Source organism: Vulpes lagopus, chromosome 23, assembly GCF_018345385.1.
Source record: "Vulpes lagopus strain Blue_001 chromosome 23, ASM1834538v1, whole genome shotgun sequence".
Taxonomy (NCBI): Eukaryota; Metazoa; Chordata; class Mammalia; order Carnivora; family Canidae; genus Vulpes; species Vulpes lagopus.
The window spans coordinates 44,965,714-44,983,094 of record NC_054846.1 but is presented as its reverse complement, the minus strand read 5'-3'; the positions used below and the strand labels follow the sequence as shown (position 1 = coordinate 44,983,094).

The 17,381-nt window shown below is 47.0% G+C and overlaps 1 protein-coding gene across 6 annotated transcripts; it reads right to left on the bottom strand.

Moving 5' to 3' along the window:
• Window positions 1-1,897: 1,897 nt before the first annotated feature.
• On the bottom strand, window positions 1,898-17,132 carry BBS10 (Bardet-Biedl syndrome 10). 6 transcript variants are annotated; one of them, XR_005985323.1, is made up of 5 exons: window positions 16,792-16,928; window positions 5,583-5,770; window positions 4,854-5,039; window positions 3,493-3,590; window positions 1,898-2,253 (listed from the first exon to the last, which is right to left on the bottom strand). XR_005985323.1 is itself a non-coding variant. In XM_041739099.1 (2 exons), exons 1-2 carry the CDS (start codon window positions 16,974-16,976, stop codon window positions 14,280-14,282), a joined length of 2,145 nt encoding a protein of 714 aa, XP_041595033.1. In that variant the 5' UTR covers window positions 16,977-17,132; the 3' UTR covers window positions 11,733-14,279. The 6 variants fall into 6 exon arrangements, 1 of the variants encoding a protein (XP_041595033.1); XR_005985325.1 differs by having other exon boundaries at window positions 3,493-3,566; XR_005985324.1 differs by lacking the exon at window positions 3,493-3,590.
• Between the last annotated feature and the right edge of the window lie 249 nt (window positions 17,133-17,381).

The window sequence follows — 17,381 nt, the reverse complement described above, 5'->3', positions numbered from 1 at the left end:
AGAATTTCAGGACTTAAAGGGAATTCACAGAGGACCTGAGCCATCTGTGGCTGAGATCTCAGTTGCTCCTGGGCCAGGCGGTGTGTGTTGGGATGTGTGTGTATGTGTGGTTTGTATCCATGTATGCCTGTGTGTGCAGATCTGTGTATGTTGATGGGATGGGATGATTAAACGGAATGTGACATCAAGAAATTATCAATGTTGACACTGATTACAGATACTGGTGAATTAGCAGCGTGGAAAGGGGAAATGAAATTTGGCTTAGCTGTGAAAAAGTAATACTAATTATAGTCATTTACACTGCCCCTTCCCATTTATGCTTAATTACCATACAGCACAATCATATTCACGTGTGTCATTAAATATATACTCAGTTAACGTTCATGTAAGTTGTCTTGATTAGAATCAACATCTCTGGTCCACTTAGACATCTATTTGGAGATACTTTACTTAAAGTCATGGCTACTTCAGGGGCTAACAAGAGAGACTTGACTCCCTGTAGTTCTAGAACTGCCTCCAGGTTGTATTGACAGTCTCTCAATCATATCCCAATGCAGGAGGAGCCACAAGGGATTGGAGATTTTTTCCTCTTCCCCATCAGGTCTTCAGAGTGCCCAGGGAGTTCATCTCCCACAGCTGAGGTGGCAACAGAGAAGAATTGCAGACAGAGATAGATGGATAGAAAAAGTGGGGGTAGAGGCACAGACAGCTTCAGTTCATATGCCTTCTCAAGGCTGATTTTCTCTGATAGTTTAGGAGACAAAATAGTTCTCAGAAGCAGACCCAGACAATCGTAGGGTCCCTCATTGTCCTGGGTGGTGAGGAGACAGGAAGAGCAAGGTGAAAAGAAACAGGAGGTAGAGGGCGCCTGGGTGGCTCAGCGGTTGAGCGTCTGCCTTTGGCTCAGGGTGTGATCCTGGAGTCCCGGGATCGAGTCCCACATCGGGCTCCCTGTGTGGAGCCTGCTTCTCTGCCTGTGTCTCTGCCTCTCTCTCTCTCTGTGTCTCTCATGAATAAATAAAATCTTAAAAAAAAAAAAAAAAAGAAACAGGAGGTAGAGAGAAGAGGGATTGACAAAGCAACAGAAAAACAGAGAGATGGGGAAAGACAGAGAGGCATGGGGGGGGGTGGGATCAAGGAAAGGGAAGAAGGCATGAAGAAGTCAGTGAGTCGGCTGGATGCTGGGGCAGTACCAGGCTGTGGAGACAGAGAACATGGCGGGTACATTCATATACTCTTGTTGTGATAAAATTGCCATGTTCCTAATGCATGGTGTGTGGATGCAATTTGTTTATTGAGCATCTGCTGTGTATTTGGAACAGGCTAAGTGCATGTACCTCTACTGACTCACTGAATCCTCAGAATGACACTGGCTGGCAGGTACTATCATGATACTCATATTACGGAAAAGGAAGCTGAAGGATGTGACTTGCCCAAAGTCACTCGGGTAGTGAGATTCACATCCTGCCATTTGCCATCGACCCTGTATCTCAGCCATGACAGAGCAATCAGCAAAGCCAGTTATGTAATAAATGGTAGTTAACAGATCCATGACTTAAAAACATTCCTTCTAGGGGCACCTGGGCAGCTCAGGGGTGGAGCGTCTGTCTTAGGCCCAGGGCATGATCCTGGGGGATCCGGGATGAGTCCCATGTCAGGCTCCCCACAGGGAGCCTGCTTCTCCTTCGGCCTGTCTCTCTCTCTCTCTCTTTCTCTCTCTCTCTCTCTGTGTCTCATGAATAAATAAAATCTTTTTTAAAAAATTCTTTCTTGGGGCATCTGGCTGGCTCGGTCGGTAGAGCAGGTGGCTCTTGATCTTGGGGTTGGGAGTTCAAGCCCCAGGTTGAGGGCAGATACTACTTAAAAATAAATAAATAAAATAAAAGCATCCTTCCTTAATTATAATTTATTTTAAATTAACTTAATCTGCAATTCAATCAATGTTTTCAGAATCTACCATTTTCATTTCCATGAAGACTTTCTCGTTGACTCAGCAAGAGGAGCAGGGCCAGAACTCTAGTGTTGAGAGCGACAGAGAAATCGATGCCTCCAGAGGTGTTGTCACTTCACGATTCTCACATGGCCGGGTGGGCAGGTGCCAGTGTCCTACCGCCGTGGGTCCCACTTCCACTGTGACTTTGGGTTCTGTCGCTTTTCCACTGGGAGTCCCTGAAGGGATTAGAATGTGGCTTCTCAGTGACTCCAGTCCTCCCTGTGGAAACTCATGCCAAACATCCTCATCAGCTTTCTGATCTGTTAATAAATAATGATAATTTGTAGAAGAACTCATTTTGTCAGTATCCTTGGAGATTAATTGGGTAATTAACTTTAGCTAAGTGACTATGAAATATAAAGTGCTTCATGAGTCTTAAGGATTTATGCTCCGTGTTCTTCCTAAGCCTGCAGGGTAGAGCTTCTGTCTCTCGGAATGAGAGCTGACTAGGAATGTCCCCCATCAGTGCCGTTTCTCACTCGATGGCACCAACCCCCCCGGAACTCACCAGGAAGGCAGATGATGGCCAGGGTCACCTTTACCTGCCAGACTGAGACGCTGACCCTGAACTGCGAATTGAAAAGAGGCAGCAAGGATGAATTCAGCCTCCTGGCTACTCGCCTGCAGTTGTCTCTGCACCAACTTGTGCAGGCGGGGGGGTGGGGGGGGGTGGTCTCCTCTGCAAGTGGTGGTGGCTTCTTAGTCCTGCAAACCCTGCCAAACCAGGGATCCCTGGATGGCTCAGCGGTTTGGTTCCTGCTTTCAGCCCAGGGTGTGGTCCCGGAGTCTCGGGATCGAGTCCCACGTCAGGCTTCCTGCGTGGAGCCTGCTTCTCTCTCTGCCTGTGTCTCTGCCCCTCTCTGTCTCTCATGAGTAAATAAATAAAATCTTTAAAGAACCCCGCCAAACCAAGGCCGGGCCTGCTGGCGCCCCCATAGCCCGGGCTTCCTTTCCATAACTGCTGACTTTGAACATATTGACGATGACAGCTCACACATAAAAGGGCAAGAAGGTGACAATACTGACTAGTGATTTAAAAGCATGAACTCTGGAGTCCTACGGGCTGGGTGTGAACCCTGTGTAACTGTCCCCTAGCTACGTGCTCACAACCTCCGCCATTATGTGTGTGTACTTGACCCCTCAGTTCAACTTACGCGTAAACACTGCTGTGCCAGAGCCTTTGGGGACCGGGTGGTTGCGGTAGACTGAACCAAAAAGCTCTGTACACACTCGGGGATGGCTGGGTGGCTCAGTCACTTTAGCACCTGCTTTTGGCTCGGGTCATGATCCGGGGTCCTGGGATCCAGCCCCATGTTGGGCTCCCTCTCGGGGGGAGCCTGCTTCTCGCTGTCCCTTTGGCCCTCCCCTGCTCATGCTCTCTCTCTAAATAAATAAAATCTTAAAAAAAATTTTTTTGTCCTCATTCTAATCTCCCGAACCTGCTAGCATTACCCTATATGGGGGGGGGGGGAGGAATATGGAGGGGGGGGATGTGTTACCTGACATGGCAAATGATGTGATTCCTCTAAGGATCTTTCAAGAAGGTGCTCATCCAGGATTATCCACATGGGCTCTAAATAATCCAATGGCAAGTGTCCTTATGCAAATGAGGCAGAGGAGATTTGACAGGAGAGGTGGCAACAATGTGACCCTGGAGCCCGATTGGAGTGCTGTGGCCATGGGCCAGGGGAGCCCTGTAGCCACCTGAAGCTGCAAGGGGCAGGGACAGGGTCTTCCCTGGGGCCACAGAGGGAGTGCCGCCCTACTGAGCCCTGATGTCAGGCCTCGGGCCTCCGGGACCAGGTGAGCACACTTGAGCCTGAGGTCCCAGCCGGTCGGGGCTCGGACTCTGTTGCAGCAGCCAGAGCGACTGGCAGGGGGCTCAGCCCGGGGGACCAGTAACAGGGACACCTGCTTGGCTTCATACCCGCCATCAGTTTTGCAACAAGGCAGCTGTCTCTTAAATTCCAGTATTAAGCCTCAGTGCGGAGCTTCACCGTCTTTGCAGGATGAAAATGGAGCGGCCACAAGGCCAGCACGTCCATTAGAGCAACTGGGTTTGTTACCCCTGAGGCTTTCCCTCCCTTCCCCCTGGAGCACGTGCCTTTGAGCAGCGGAGACAACGCGCATCTGGTTCCCCGGCACCTGCTGCACAGCCTGGGGGTGCCCTTCTGACGCGCTGCCCCCTCCAAGCGCCTGCAGGGAGGCCCACCTCCTGCAGCCCGCGAGCACCGGGTGTGGCACCCCCCACCAGCCCCTGCCCAGGATGCGGGTCGGTGCGGCTTCCTCCTGGGCCTCAGGCGGCGACTGCGGCCCCGGAGCTCGCTGCGTGATGGCAGGTGCACAGAGACGGGGCCCACAGCGCCCCAGGTGCCCCTGCCGAGGCTGCGGTGAGTCAGCATTGCTGTGGTCAGCCCAGACGGGACGGTCGTCTCCAGCTGCGCAGTCTTGCACCCCAAGCAGGAGGCAACGGCAGCCAGAGCCGGGCACACAGGGGTCACGGGGTCGGGGGTGGCCCGCAGACACCTGAGAAGCCCGTGGAGGGGCCCAGGCCCGGGCCGGGGCTGCTGCCCAGGTCAGTGAGGGGACCGCATCCTTCAGCCCTGGGCAGCGCCCCTCATGAAGGCCCTGAGCCAGAACCATCCAGCTAAGGCCTCCCGGGCCCCTGACCCAAGGGAACCTGGGGCGACAGGATGCGGCCGCTGTTTCCAGACCCAGCCTGAGGTCACCTGCCACCCCAGCAGCTTGGCCAGAGGGCCCAGAGCACAGCAGGTGCAGGCAAGGCCCAGCACAGGGGGCCCAGCACAGGGGGCCAAGCACAGGTCCCCAGGCCACACCACCACCTCCTAAGGACGCTTACCTGGTGCAGGGTCATCGGCTGTGATGACACTGTCCTCGCAGGTGGGTTCCTGTGACGGGTTCTCGGGGTTGCTTTCTGGATCCCGGGAGAAGCTGCAGCCTGGAGGAGTTTCTGGGAGAATGGTACATAAAGGGCCATGCTCATGGAGGCTCAGTGGACTGAACTCTAGAGTCTCTGCCAGAACAACTTGTGGGAAGAGCACATTGAAGCAATTTGTTACAAATTAAAAAAGAGATCACTTGGAAGTAACTTCTTTTTCTTTAGCTCATTATTAGGGTATTATAAGCTAGTCTTCACACAATGTGAATGCATTATACTAGACTGCTCATTTTCTCATATATTCAACATATTTACGTGTTTAACATTTTACATATTATACATCTTTAATATTGTGAATATTTATATTTAGCATGTATATGAAGGAATTACTAAAATTCAGTATTTTTCCTCCGGTTTCCTCATTACCATTCCAAAGGCTCACACCTCGCATGCAGCAGGCAAAGATTTCTTAAATAGGACACAAAAGCAAGAATCTCAACGCATGACCTTAATTAGCCATGGAGAGCTATTTATATGCGAGGTGCCCAGTGGCCTTCTAGTCTACGCTGATTAAACTAAGTATCTTCATCCCATCACTTTAGAACGACTGACTTATTTCCCTTTCCCCTTCTATTGCTTCCCTTTTCCCAAATTAATAAAACATTCCTTTCACATAATCCCTCTGCTCACCTTCATTGTATGTCTTTATTGAAGCGTTGTCACTAGCTCCCTCCTCAGGAGCATTGGACTCTTCCAGCTAATTGATGTTGCCGTCTCCTGGCATCTGCAAGCAGGAATGTTGCTGGGCCACGGGAAGCTCTACAGTTGTAAACCAGAGAGCTAGCTCTCGCCCTCTTGTCAGTGATCCCGCCTCCATCCTGTGGAGATTGAAGGACTACTGTTCAGTGGCAAAGCACATGGAACACTCTGGTTTTCCCAGTTTGCTTTTTAAGAATCTCAACTCACCCTGGAGCTGGAAAAGATTTAATAATGCCAAGTAACAGCTCCTGGGTCTCTTTGGGGAAACTAAGCCCATTCCAGGGGTTGTGTCTAGAGTGGATTCCTAAACCTCGGCTGCCTGTGGGGTTCACAGCCAATCTCCCCAGGGGGAGCCCAGCTGTCTGAGACCTGGTGCGTGGCCGCTCTTCTCCATTCCTCTGTTGGGACTGCTTCCCTGCTGGTGGGATGTATGGAGTCCAGGAAGAGGGCCCAGGCACTGTGAGCATGTGAGCACTGGCCCACTCGAGGCGACCATGGGGAGATGCTCAGCAGTTCCAGGTGTTCCTTGCTGCTGCTTTACCTACCACTGGCACTAAAAAGCTGGCAGTGTCTGTGGCAGGGATGGGACTTTGGGGACCCAGTAAGTTACTCCCCTTCCACTGGGAGGCAGACATGGAAGTCAGAGTGAGGGAGCCAGGACCCCACAGTAACTCCTGATAATGCTTATACTGCCTGCAGGGCTTAGGGAGCTAACGAGAGCAAGCACACTGCCACGCTCAGGGCACAGATCAGCTAGTGTAGCTGAGAGACTGCAGGAAGAAGGCAAAAGTTAAAAAGTCATAGGCAACCAAAGGGAGAAATAAAGCTCGCATTCTTAGGACGCTCCTACTTAACACCGTAGCGGGCACTGGGCGAGGCACTTCTCATAGATCTTTATTAATTTCAAGATCTCGAGATCTTTTCTAATCTTTACCACAGCTGGGTGAGGCAGGTACTGTGATTACCGCTTCACAGATAAGGGAATTAAGAGAAGAGGTGATCAGCCTCTTGTCCAGCCACACAGCCAGTACCGGATGGAGCCAGGATGGCAATGCTGGTCTGCCTGACTTCAAAGCTTCTGTTCCTTCTACCTTACTGTGCCTCAGAGTGTAGTTCACTAACACAACCCGTAAAATGTCCCTATGGTGTTTTTGCTGTGTAGTTCATTTGTTTCTTCCTATACATATATAAAAGATCTCCCTTTTTTTACTTCTCAAAAGGGTTAAAGTGTGGCAAATAATAGAACTGTATACATGGACTTCTTTTTCCTCAACGACCAACAAAATCTCCCCAAGGAGCATATTAGATATTTCCTTCTCAATTTAATGCCCAAGGTATCATTTGTCCACGTAGGAATGTTGAAATTACTAGCTGGGGGATTATATAAGAAACACTTACTAATTATGAAGCTTATTATATTATAAGGTAATGTAAATTTTAAGTCATATAGAGGAATTCAGTATGGGAGTTTATAAAGTACAAAATGATGGATAAATTGTGATGCAAGTGAAGTCTCTAGAAGTTTTGCATAAATGTACTTTTAAAACATGTATTAATATATTTTTTGAAAGATTTATTTATTTAGTTTTAGAGAGAGCATGCACGCCTGGGGTTGGGGAGCAGGGCAGAGGGAGGAGAGAAGCAGACTCCCCGCTGAGCATGGAGGGTGGGGCTCAATCTCATGACCCTGAAATCATGACCTGAGCTGAAATCAAGAGTCAGATGCTTAACCGACTGAGCCACACAGGTGTCCCTGGAATACGTATTAATATAAAATATACCATGGGACTCACTGTTTAAAGAGAATGGACATTTCTGTTATTGCAGCAGGGATTTCTCTATAGTGGGGCACAGACAGTGGAGGTCATCATGCTTAGAACTCCCCAGTCATAACTAGGTGTACTGAATCTGGGCATAGCGACCTCCGCTGCAATGATCTGGGAGGTTTTTACCGAGATACCTATTTGTAATAAGCTCCGGCACTGGTGATGGAGAGACAAGAATGCCCCTCTTTTACATGATGCTAAATGCAAATACCCAAAGGAGTAGTGAAGGCCGAGACTGGGAGGATTATACATATTCCACCGTACTGTTAACCTACCGTACTGTTCACATAAATGCAATTCAACCATAACACACTAGGTCACCAAGGCAAGGGGCTACTCTACTGGGGCTTTTGAGAGGCTTTGACACTGACTTGGAAATGCAATTTCCTACTGAGGACCAGTCTTTAAAACGAACAAATGATTGTTCAGAATAGTAACGTGCTTAGTTGCCGGGAGGAAACAGGATGGTTTCCAGGCCAGTAGGGATCTGCAGTGATTTCATATTTTAAGAAAACACTGTGTCCGTCAGAATGAGGTAGCAATGAAAGCAAACAAAGACGGAGTCATGGGCAAGTGTTAGTTGGATCTGTCCGGTCATGGCTCAGGAGAAGGAAGCCTTAGCCAGTCTTTTAGACGGTATGGACCATTTTAAACAGTATGGTCCTTTACATTCATTCACTGAACTTTGCCAGGTGCCTACCTGGCCAGGCATTATCCTACCTGTTGGAAACACGGAAGTGATTAAGTCAAAGTCCTCGTGGAATTTACAGTCTAGTGAGGAAGGCAGTCAATACAAAAATAAATAAATAAATGCACATACTAAATATGAGGTCTGTGCTTCAAAAAAGGCTTAACAAGGTAGAAAGACAGTGAATGAGGAAGGTGATGGGAACGGAATACAGTAGTACTTTAGATTGAAAGGTCAAGAAAGGCGTATCTGAGGAGGGGACATTAAGGCAGAGATATTTGAATTAAGCAAGAAAGCAAGCCATATGGAGATTAGTGGGGAAGAGAGTTCTAAGTAAACAGAACAGCAGCAGAGAGCTCAGAGGCCAGAATGAACCTGGACGTTTAAGGAACAGAAAGGCCAGTTTGGGGACTCCAGCGCTGTTCGCCAAATGTCCTGGTTCTCCCTCCTTTCAGGGACAAGGTAAGATTGCACTAACTGGTTCTTCTGTGGATGGGGAGGACTTTGTGACTTCAGACAGCGAGTCATGAGCAGAAAGGACATGTGCCGTTTATGGACAGAGCCAATGGACTGTCTAGAGTTTTCTTTGCCCTCTCTCCGCACGATGACTGGTAATGCTTCAGAGAGTGACTGCTCGGTCAACCACAATCTAAGATGAGGAAGAAAACAATGTGGGCGAGGTCCCCGGCTGACCCTTAATAGACATAAACGGGAACAAGAAATAAATCTGTGTGGTGTCAAGCCTCTGAGATTTGGAGATGTTACTCAGTGCATAACGTATCCTGACTGCTACAGCTGGTGTGACTGCGGTGGAGAAAGCTAGAGGGAGAGAGGTGGGAGATGTCATCTAAAGGACGAGCAGTGGACAGATCACGAGGGGCCTCTTAGATGATGATACACTTGGGTTCCCTCGGGGTGAAAGAAAACTTTGGAGTTTTGAGCAGGGGAATGACATGATGGTTTGCATTTAAAAAGAATCATTTGGTCATGGAGGGGAAGTCCTTATTCATGGAAAATACACAGCGAGGTATTTAGGGATAAAGTAGAATGTCCTCAACTTACTTTCAGTAAATGGTTCAGTAAAAATGTGTTTGTGTGCCTGTGTGCACATGAACAAGGGGTAAAATGGTAATAAGTAAATGTAGATGAAGGGTATGTAGTGTTCATTGTATGCTTTTTCCAACTTTTTCCAAATATTTTAAATAGAGGTGCCTGGGTCGCTTAGTTGGTTGAGTGGCCAACTCTTGGTTTCTGCTCAGGTCATGATCCCAAGGTTGTAAGTTGGAGCCCCAAGTCGGGCTCTAGGCTGAGAAAGGAGTCTGCTTGGGATTCTCTCCCTCTTGTCTGCTCCTCCTCCCCCCCACCCCCTTTTTCTTTCTAAAATAAATAAATCTTAAAAAAAATTTTTTTAATAAAAAGTTGGGGGGAAATCACTCTGGAGAAGTACAAGAGAGAAGCACAGGCCAGAGGAGGGCTGCTGTGGGTAAGAGATGAGGTGTTTTGAGCTGGAACAGCAATTGTGAGAAATGGGTGGATTTGAAATCTATTTTATATGTGAAGCCAGGAGGATTTGCTGACAGATTGACTGTGGGAGATGAAGTTTAGAGCCAAGGTGTCTCTTAGGTTTTGTCCTGCTCATGCCGAGAGTGGTGGAGTCCATTACCTGAGGCAGGACAGCAGAGGAGAGCTGGGTTGGGGGGGATGGGAAACAGCAATTCTGTTCTAGACAAGTTAAGGGTGAGTCTCCAAGTAGAGACTGGGTTGGCAGTTCAGCGAGGGAGCTGGGACTTCAGAGAAGAGGTTGGCTGGGAGATCATTTGGAATCATCAGCATGTAGTCATCCACCGAGAAACCACCTTGCTACCTCTTCCCTATGCAAGTGTGCCCCCCAGATTACTGCCTCTGCCTGTCTTAGTATTTGTGTATCCACTTACACCAAAGTCTTTATTACAAAGTTGCATTGAGTCACCATAACGTGATAGAGAGATGGTCCCAAGCTGTAGGTTTTGTTTTCTCTACTGGACGTGATGACAGGAAAGACACATTCTATTGCTTTTGAGAGGGAGGAAGTAATGTCTGGTAAAAGTTCAGGCACAAATCACATTTCTCTTCCCTCTCCCTTAGTCTGAAGCATGGACACCATGCCACTCCACTTCAGCTGTAATATGATCAAGTAGCTCCCCTGGCTGGAGTAGTTAGAGCTATTCAACAATCTAATGCCTAGTGTTTAGAGGATAAAACTAGCTTGTGCTGGCCCAATGGAAAAAATCAGAAGGTTCATTAAAGTTATTGGGGAGATGTATTTGTGGAGGTAGTCAGGTACCTTCAGAACACAATAATAAAAAATTTGGTTGAGAAGTTGATGCATATGTGTCCTTTTTTCCCTTCCATGTGTGGTAGATTGTATTTTCCAAAATAGCTGCCTCAATAGGTCTCACCCCACATGCTCCTCTAATACTGTGACACTGACACTCTTCCCACTGAGTGGTGGGGCCCATGTTTCCTTTCTTTGAACTTCAGCTAACCTTTTTGACAGCCTGAACCCACAGAATACAATGGAAGCTGTCCCGCTAAGACCCGGCAATTCCCACAACCATGAGAGGGAATCACATAATAGTTCAAATCAGGTAAGTTTTGAGGTTATTCATTATGCAACAACAGAAAACAAGAACATAATCTTGGCTTTTAATCTTCTTTACATTTTCTTTGGTCTTTTTTTTTTTTTTTTTAAGATTTTATTTACTTATTCATGAAAGACACACAGAGACAGGCAGAGACATAGGCAGAGGGAGAAGCAGGCCCCATGCAGGGAGCCCAAAGTGGGACTCGATCCTGGGACCCCAGGGTCACGCCCTGAGCCAAAGGCAGATGCTCAACCACTGAGCCCCCCAGGTGCCCTCTTTGGTCTTGATTCTTTCATTTATATTCGGATTGTACAGTAATTTTATCTATGCTTGTTGCAGGTCACTTCCAATCCTTTGTTAAAGAGAGTTTAAATACAATGTAATTACATTTCCTAAAGTGCTCTTGTTTCTAACTTGGTGATGTAAACTCCCTAGAGGGAGAGGGAAAGGGAGACTCTTAAGCAGGCTCCATGCCCAGCCCAGAGCCCAGTGTGGGGTTTAATCTCATGACCCTGAGATCATGACCTGAGACAAAATCAAAAGTCAGATGCTTAACTGACTCAGCCACCCAGTTACCCCTGGAGTCCTTTTAAAAATCAAATTGTTATAAGGTTATTCCACAAATGATAAAGATAACCCATGAACACTCTATCACCACTTTTGAGGGACTTTTTTTTTTTTTTTTTTTAAGAGATTAGAAGAGGGCAGCCCGGGTGGCTCGGCAGTTTAGCGCGGGATAACCCATGAACACTCTATCACCACTTTTGAGGGACTTTTTCTTTTTTTTTTTAAGAGATTAGAAGAGGGCAGCCCAGGTGGCTCAGCAGTTTAGCGCTGCCTTCAGCCCAAGGCCTGATCCTGGAGACCCAGGATCAAGTCCCACATCGGGCTCCCTATAGGGAGCCTGCTTCTCCCTCTGCCTGGGTCTCTGCCTCTCTCTGTGTCTCTCATGAATAAACAAATAAAATCTCTCTCCCTTTTCTTTAAAAAAATAGATTAGAAGAGATTTAAAAGAGAAAAGATTGCTTTGTGTGGACTTGTTCTACATTTTCTGCTTTGTCCCCTCAAACAGATCATTTCCCACGAAACTTTGATAGAAATAATTATGATCAAATGACTACTGCAGTCAACAAACAGTTCTTCAGCAGACGCTTATTGGCTACTAGAGTGTGCTAGATATTAGAGCAGGTGCCAAACATACAAAACCCAGGCCCAGCTCACAAAGGGGCTTGTGGACTCCTGATTATTTATAGCTATAGAATACCTACCATATGCAAGGGCGTATGTCTGGCATGTCTAGAAAAGTCTTTGAATGCCTTCAATGATGGAGAAGTATTTAAAATAACAAAATAAAAAAAATAAAATAACAAAATAAAGCAAAACTATCAAATGATCTTACAGGCAATTTAAAAAGTGAATGAAAAAAAATTGTACAGCAATTTTACAGTAGGTTCATACATCCATGAATTCAGTATAAGAAACAGCTAATTGGGGCACCTGGGTGGCTCACTTGGTTAAGTGTCTGACTCTAGATGTCAGCTCAGGTCTTGATCTCAGTCAGGGTTGTGAGGTCAAGCCTCACACTGGCTTCCATGCTGGGTGTAGAGCCTCCTTAAAACAAACAACAGAGCTAATTTATTCTCCCCATAATCACAGAAATGGCATAATGTTATATGCCATAAACCTCACAAAAAATGAAATTGCAGTTAAATGTAAAAGATCATGATACCACAAGATGTTAGTCTTTCTTTTTTTAAAGATTTTATTTCTTCATGAGAGACAGAGAGAGGCAGAGACACAGGCTGAGGGAGAAGCAGGCTCCGTGCAGGGAGCCCGACATGGGACTCAATCCCAGGTCTCCAGGATCATGCCCCGGGCTGAAGGCAGGCTAAACCGCTGCGCCACTCAGGGATCCCTAGTTTCTTAATACATACTTAGTCACCAATTTTTCAAGTTTTACTATAACTAGAATTCTAAAATCTAGTTTCCTAAATGTAATCTCAATCCAAGTAGTGTCACATCCGTTAACTTTTCAGGAAAGGAGCAAGAAGGCAAGAACCATAGCTGTTTGTTGACCACATGTAGTCAGCACTGGCACATAGTAAGCATTCACTGAGAACTTGTTGAATTTGTGGGGTTCCTGAGTGGTGCAAGTTAAGCCTCAACTCTTGGCTTCAGCTCAGGTTGGGATCTCAGGCTCGTGGGATCCAGCTCTGCATTGAGCCAGCTTCAGACGTTCTCTCCCTCACCCTCTGCCCTTTTCCCCTGCTCTCTCAAATAAATAAATAAATAAATCTAAAATAATCATTGAATTTGTAAATGGAAACATGTATTTAAGAGAACAGTTTAAAAGTAGCAGTTTCATACACTTCTGAATACTTGGTATAAATGTAGCAGTGTTTGGGATGTTACAGAGAACTGCTAAAAGTAGAGGACACTGTCCTTCTCTACAGCTAGATGCACAATATTACTTGCACTTATAAACCTTTAAAATAAAATGTGAATATGTGAAAATTCATATTAGAAATAAATAATCTTCAAACTTTTTATTACTACTGTGTGGCTATGCACCAAATACAAGAACACATGAATTATTTTTACAAGCAATTAAGGGACAGGAGAAAATGATAGTACGCACTTAATTACCTTTCTGAAACTTTTTTTTAAAGATTTTATTTATTTATTCATGAGAGACACAGAGACAGAGAGAGAGAGGCAGAGACACAGGCAGAGGGAGAAGCAGGCTCCATTCAGGGAGCCTGATGTGGGACTTGACCCCGGGTCTCCAGGATCACACCCTTGGCTAAAGGTGGCACCAAACGCTGAGCCACCTGGGCTGCCCTGAAACTAACTTTTAACTACAGAAATTAAAATAAGTTTACAGTGCACAAGTCATATTTCTTGTTACACGTTCAGTGGTGCATAGATTGTGAAAAAAATATATCCAGGCTTTTCTACATTAAAACAGGAACAAATAGGGGACATATAAAAGTTAATTTGATTTATATGCTTGAGAAAAAAATTAAGACTTATTCATTGCTTTAGAAATTATTTTAAATGAAGCGAAAACTATATATCGTAAGTTATTAAAATAGGATGACATCTGAAAGCAAATCTCAGATTAAATGATTCTATGAACTAAATAAAAAAAGGCGCAAATGAAGAGAAGTGACAAAAGATACAGAAAAGTAAAACGGAGCTGTAACGGAACACCCTTCCGTGTATACATGAGCTGACACCGAGCTGAGACTGAGACCTGTAAGGGCAAGGCTCACCCTTGCTCAGATCCTGGCTTCCTCCGTGTGGAAGGGCTTCTTCCTCAGACCCGGTCCGTAACGTTGTCCAGTATTTGTGTACTTACTCCCAAGACTTTTCAAGTTTTGATGTTTTCCTAACTAGACCGAATAGATTTGTGAATCAGTGGTCACATCCTTCTTCACTTTATGGCTTGAGTTGAATTAAAAGTTTGGTTAATAAAAAACCTCCAATTTTATACTTCCTCTTCTGAATCTTGATCATAAATTTCCTGAGGCTGTCTCTTAATATTGATGACCAAATCAATGGTTAAAATTTTTGTTAAACACTGAAGAACTGAAGTTAGTAATTGGTATTTACCAGCTACTGATTCCAGACCTGTCTGGCTGCTTACCATGGGTTGATGGGTTTGCAGTGCATGGAGAGTTCTTACATATATTTGTGGAAAGCTGCAATTTCCCTTCTTAGACTTATACAGGATTTTAGGAATGCCTAAAAGAGCATTAGCTATTATCATGCTAACCGTGGTTTCTTCTGACTGCTGACATTTTTTGGCATAGTGGAGAAGATAGTAGTGTAACAAGATCTCAAAATTACCACCCACTGGCAAAACACAACCTGCTGGTATAGTGGAGAAGCAGTGACCCTGGGGAGCATAGATCTCCAGGGACTTCTCTCTCACTGGCAACAGGTTTCCCTTCCCAGGAATTTTTGTGATTTGTAAATTTTCATAAGAAATTTCTCTTCTAGTGTTTTCTGCTGTTGAATTAGCAGAATTGCTCTCAATAAATGGCTCATTGTCACCATTTATCCTGGTTTTGGTTGGAGAGAAACATCGCAGTGTTTCATCTGTTTGGTAGGTACCTGTTGGTGTCACTTTTGGTGCTGAACATGGAATACACGTTTCTAATTCTACACTTGGAACTACCAAATCTGAATATGTTTGAGTTTTTGCCGGTTTACTTTTGTTCCTTAACACTGTGTCCTGACGTGGCCTCTGTATTGAGCCATTATCAACTTCTGGCAATGGATCACTTTCATTATAAACAAGAGGACTTGATGTATGATTTTGATCACTGGTCTGTATCAGGTAATTTAGATCAAGGTCTTTAAGTAACTGTCGAAGCATCTTAAATGCTCCATGTAAGGCATCTCTGTGCTGTTCGACGAGACCCTGCACTGGTCCACAAAGTACTACATAGTGTGGTATAAACGAAGAGGTGCTAATCACACCAAGGTGGACATACCTTTTGGATCTAAAGGTAAGAGGCTTACAGAATTTCACCAAAACAGTGTTACAGATTTCATCCTGTGAAGAGGCATGTGGCAGTGCCAAGGGAGAGAGACCAGTGATCCTCTGGATGAGAGAGACTTCTTCAGGGGATAAACACTCCACCACCGATATGCCGGCCAGTCCCGCGTAATAAATAACTGAGTCCGGTTGCTTCACACTAGACAGGAGCAATTTTATATTCTGACTCTGTAAATGTTTCATTATTGCTTTCGTCCTTTCCATAATCCAAAACTGAGATGTCTGAAACTGTGCTTCCGAATGCAAAAGAAACTCTGATCCAGAAGTCGAAAAGAGAGGCTGAACTGTCTCAGTTACTATCACTATTCTTATGTCACCATCTGCTGGACGATACACGGAAAAGTCTCTAGGAAGCACAAGCCCGGGCGTGATCCTGGAATCGGAGACAGGGAGGCCGGTGACACCAGCACTCAGCTCTACAAAATAGTCATCCACCAGGTCCAACACTTCTTCGGACCCGCGTTCACAGGCCATACATTTGAAAAAGTAGTCGCACGTCAACCGTGACATAAAGTCACGATTATTTCTCCCCACTCTCCCACCAAAGTACGCTGCTAAGAGCGACTCTAGAGAGCTCCTACACAGCGTTCTCTCTTTAGTGGAGGAAGAAAAGATGGACCCAAAGTGTCTGCTTAGGTAACGGTCCACAATATAATCTAATCTGTGTGTCTGAAACGTTAGAAGAGACTGCGAAATCAATTTCCACCGACAACAATTTTTCCAACGTCTTCTATGGGTCTGCATGTGTTTGGAGGCCAAAGAATCCTGTTCTCCATCCGTCATTGCGTGAAGTCCTCGAAGTAAATGACAAAGGAAGACAACGAACGTCTTAGCACCATCTCCTGTTTTTCTTAGATGACTGGAAACATAGGCCACCACCAATCTGGACAGAAAAAGAAATAAAACAACTCAGATTTTCAGAGGGCGGCTTTCTCACGCGCCAGTCGAGTGGAAACCACGGTTTCACAACTAAAGTCGTAAAGTACTGTCCTTTTGGTGCCTTTAGTTTTCCTGTTTTTCAAGTTACTTTGTTCTATTTCGAGATCCTGGGGTTGGGTGGGGCGAGGAGGGGAAAATGAGCGTTGTTGGGTGTTTGATGAGATCTGATGCCCAAGGGCTCCCCTTGGCCCTGCGGGTTAGCGCCGCCTTCGGCCCAGGGCATGACCCCGGGGTCCTGGGATGGAGTCCTGCGTCGGGCTCCCTGCATGGAGCCTGCTTCTCCCTCTGCCTGTCTCTGCCTCTCTCTCTGTGTCTCATGAATAAATAAAATAAAAAAAAAAAAAGAAAGAAAAGAAGAGTGACCACCTATCCCCCTCTATTGAAAAAAAAAAAAAAGACGTGAGGCCCAGAAGAAAGTCCCATTGGAAGCGCGCTGGAGACTCGCGCAAGGACGGCCGCGGCTGCGCGCTGCGGCAAGGGGGCGGGAGGAGGGTACCTGGCTGCGGGGTGCTCTAGGTGTAGCGCCCCCAGGAGGCGGCCTCCGTCCCGGCTCAGCAGCACCTCGCCAGTGGGCTTCGTACACAGAACCTGCCGCCCCTCGGGCCCCAAGCAGCGGCTCACGATGGTCTCCAGCGCCTCCGCCACCTGCAGCGCCGCCTCCGCAGAGCCCGCGGCGGCCATCGCGCGGGGCCGGCGGCGGAAGCACCCCCCGGAAGGAGGCGGGGCGGGCGGCGGAAGCTGGGAGGTCAGGGCTTCCGGGGAGCTGTTCCCGGGGCTGAGACGTCCTTCCTCCCGCGGACGGCACGGTCCCGGCGGCCGTAGCCCTGGCTTGCGCGGCCCCCCGCGTGACATCCGCGCGGTGACGTCATGTACACGTAGACCCGGGCGGCCGCACGCGGTGCGGCAGGGCGCGTGGGGCGTGGTGACGTCATGTGCACGTAGACCAGGGCGGCCGCGCGCGTGCGTCAGGGCGCATCTGCAGGGTGCGTGTGGCGTGGCGCGCGGGGTGCGCTGGGCCCCGCGGCGGACGTCCCCAGTCGTGCCCCCCAGACGGTGCGGTGCCGGAGCAGCGGTGGGGACGGCGCC

What these genes read in the sequence shown, in the direction of transcription:
- BBS10 (XM_041739099.1), bottom strand. Translation starts at nt 16,976, where the DNA reads ATGGCCGCCGCGGGCTCTGCGGAGGCGGCGCTGCAGGTGGCGGAGGCG. An exon ending in CTAGAGCACCCCGCAGCCAG is followed by an intron (nt 16,240 to 16,791) that starts GTACCCTCCTCC and finishes TTTTCTGTCCAG; the next exon opens with ATTGGTGGTGGCCTATGTTT.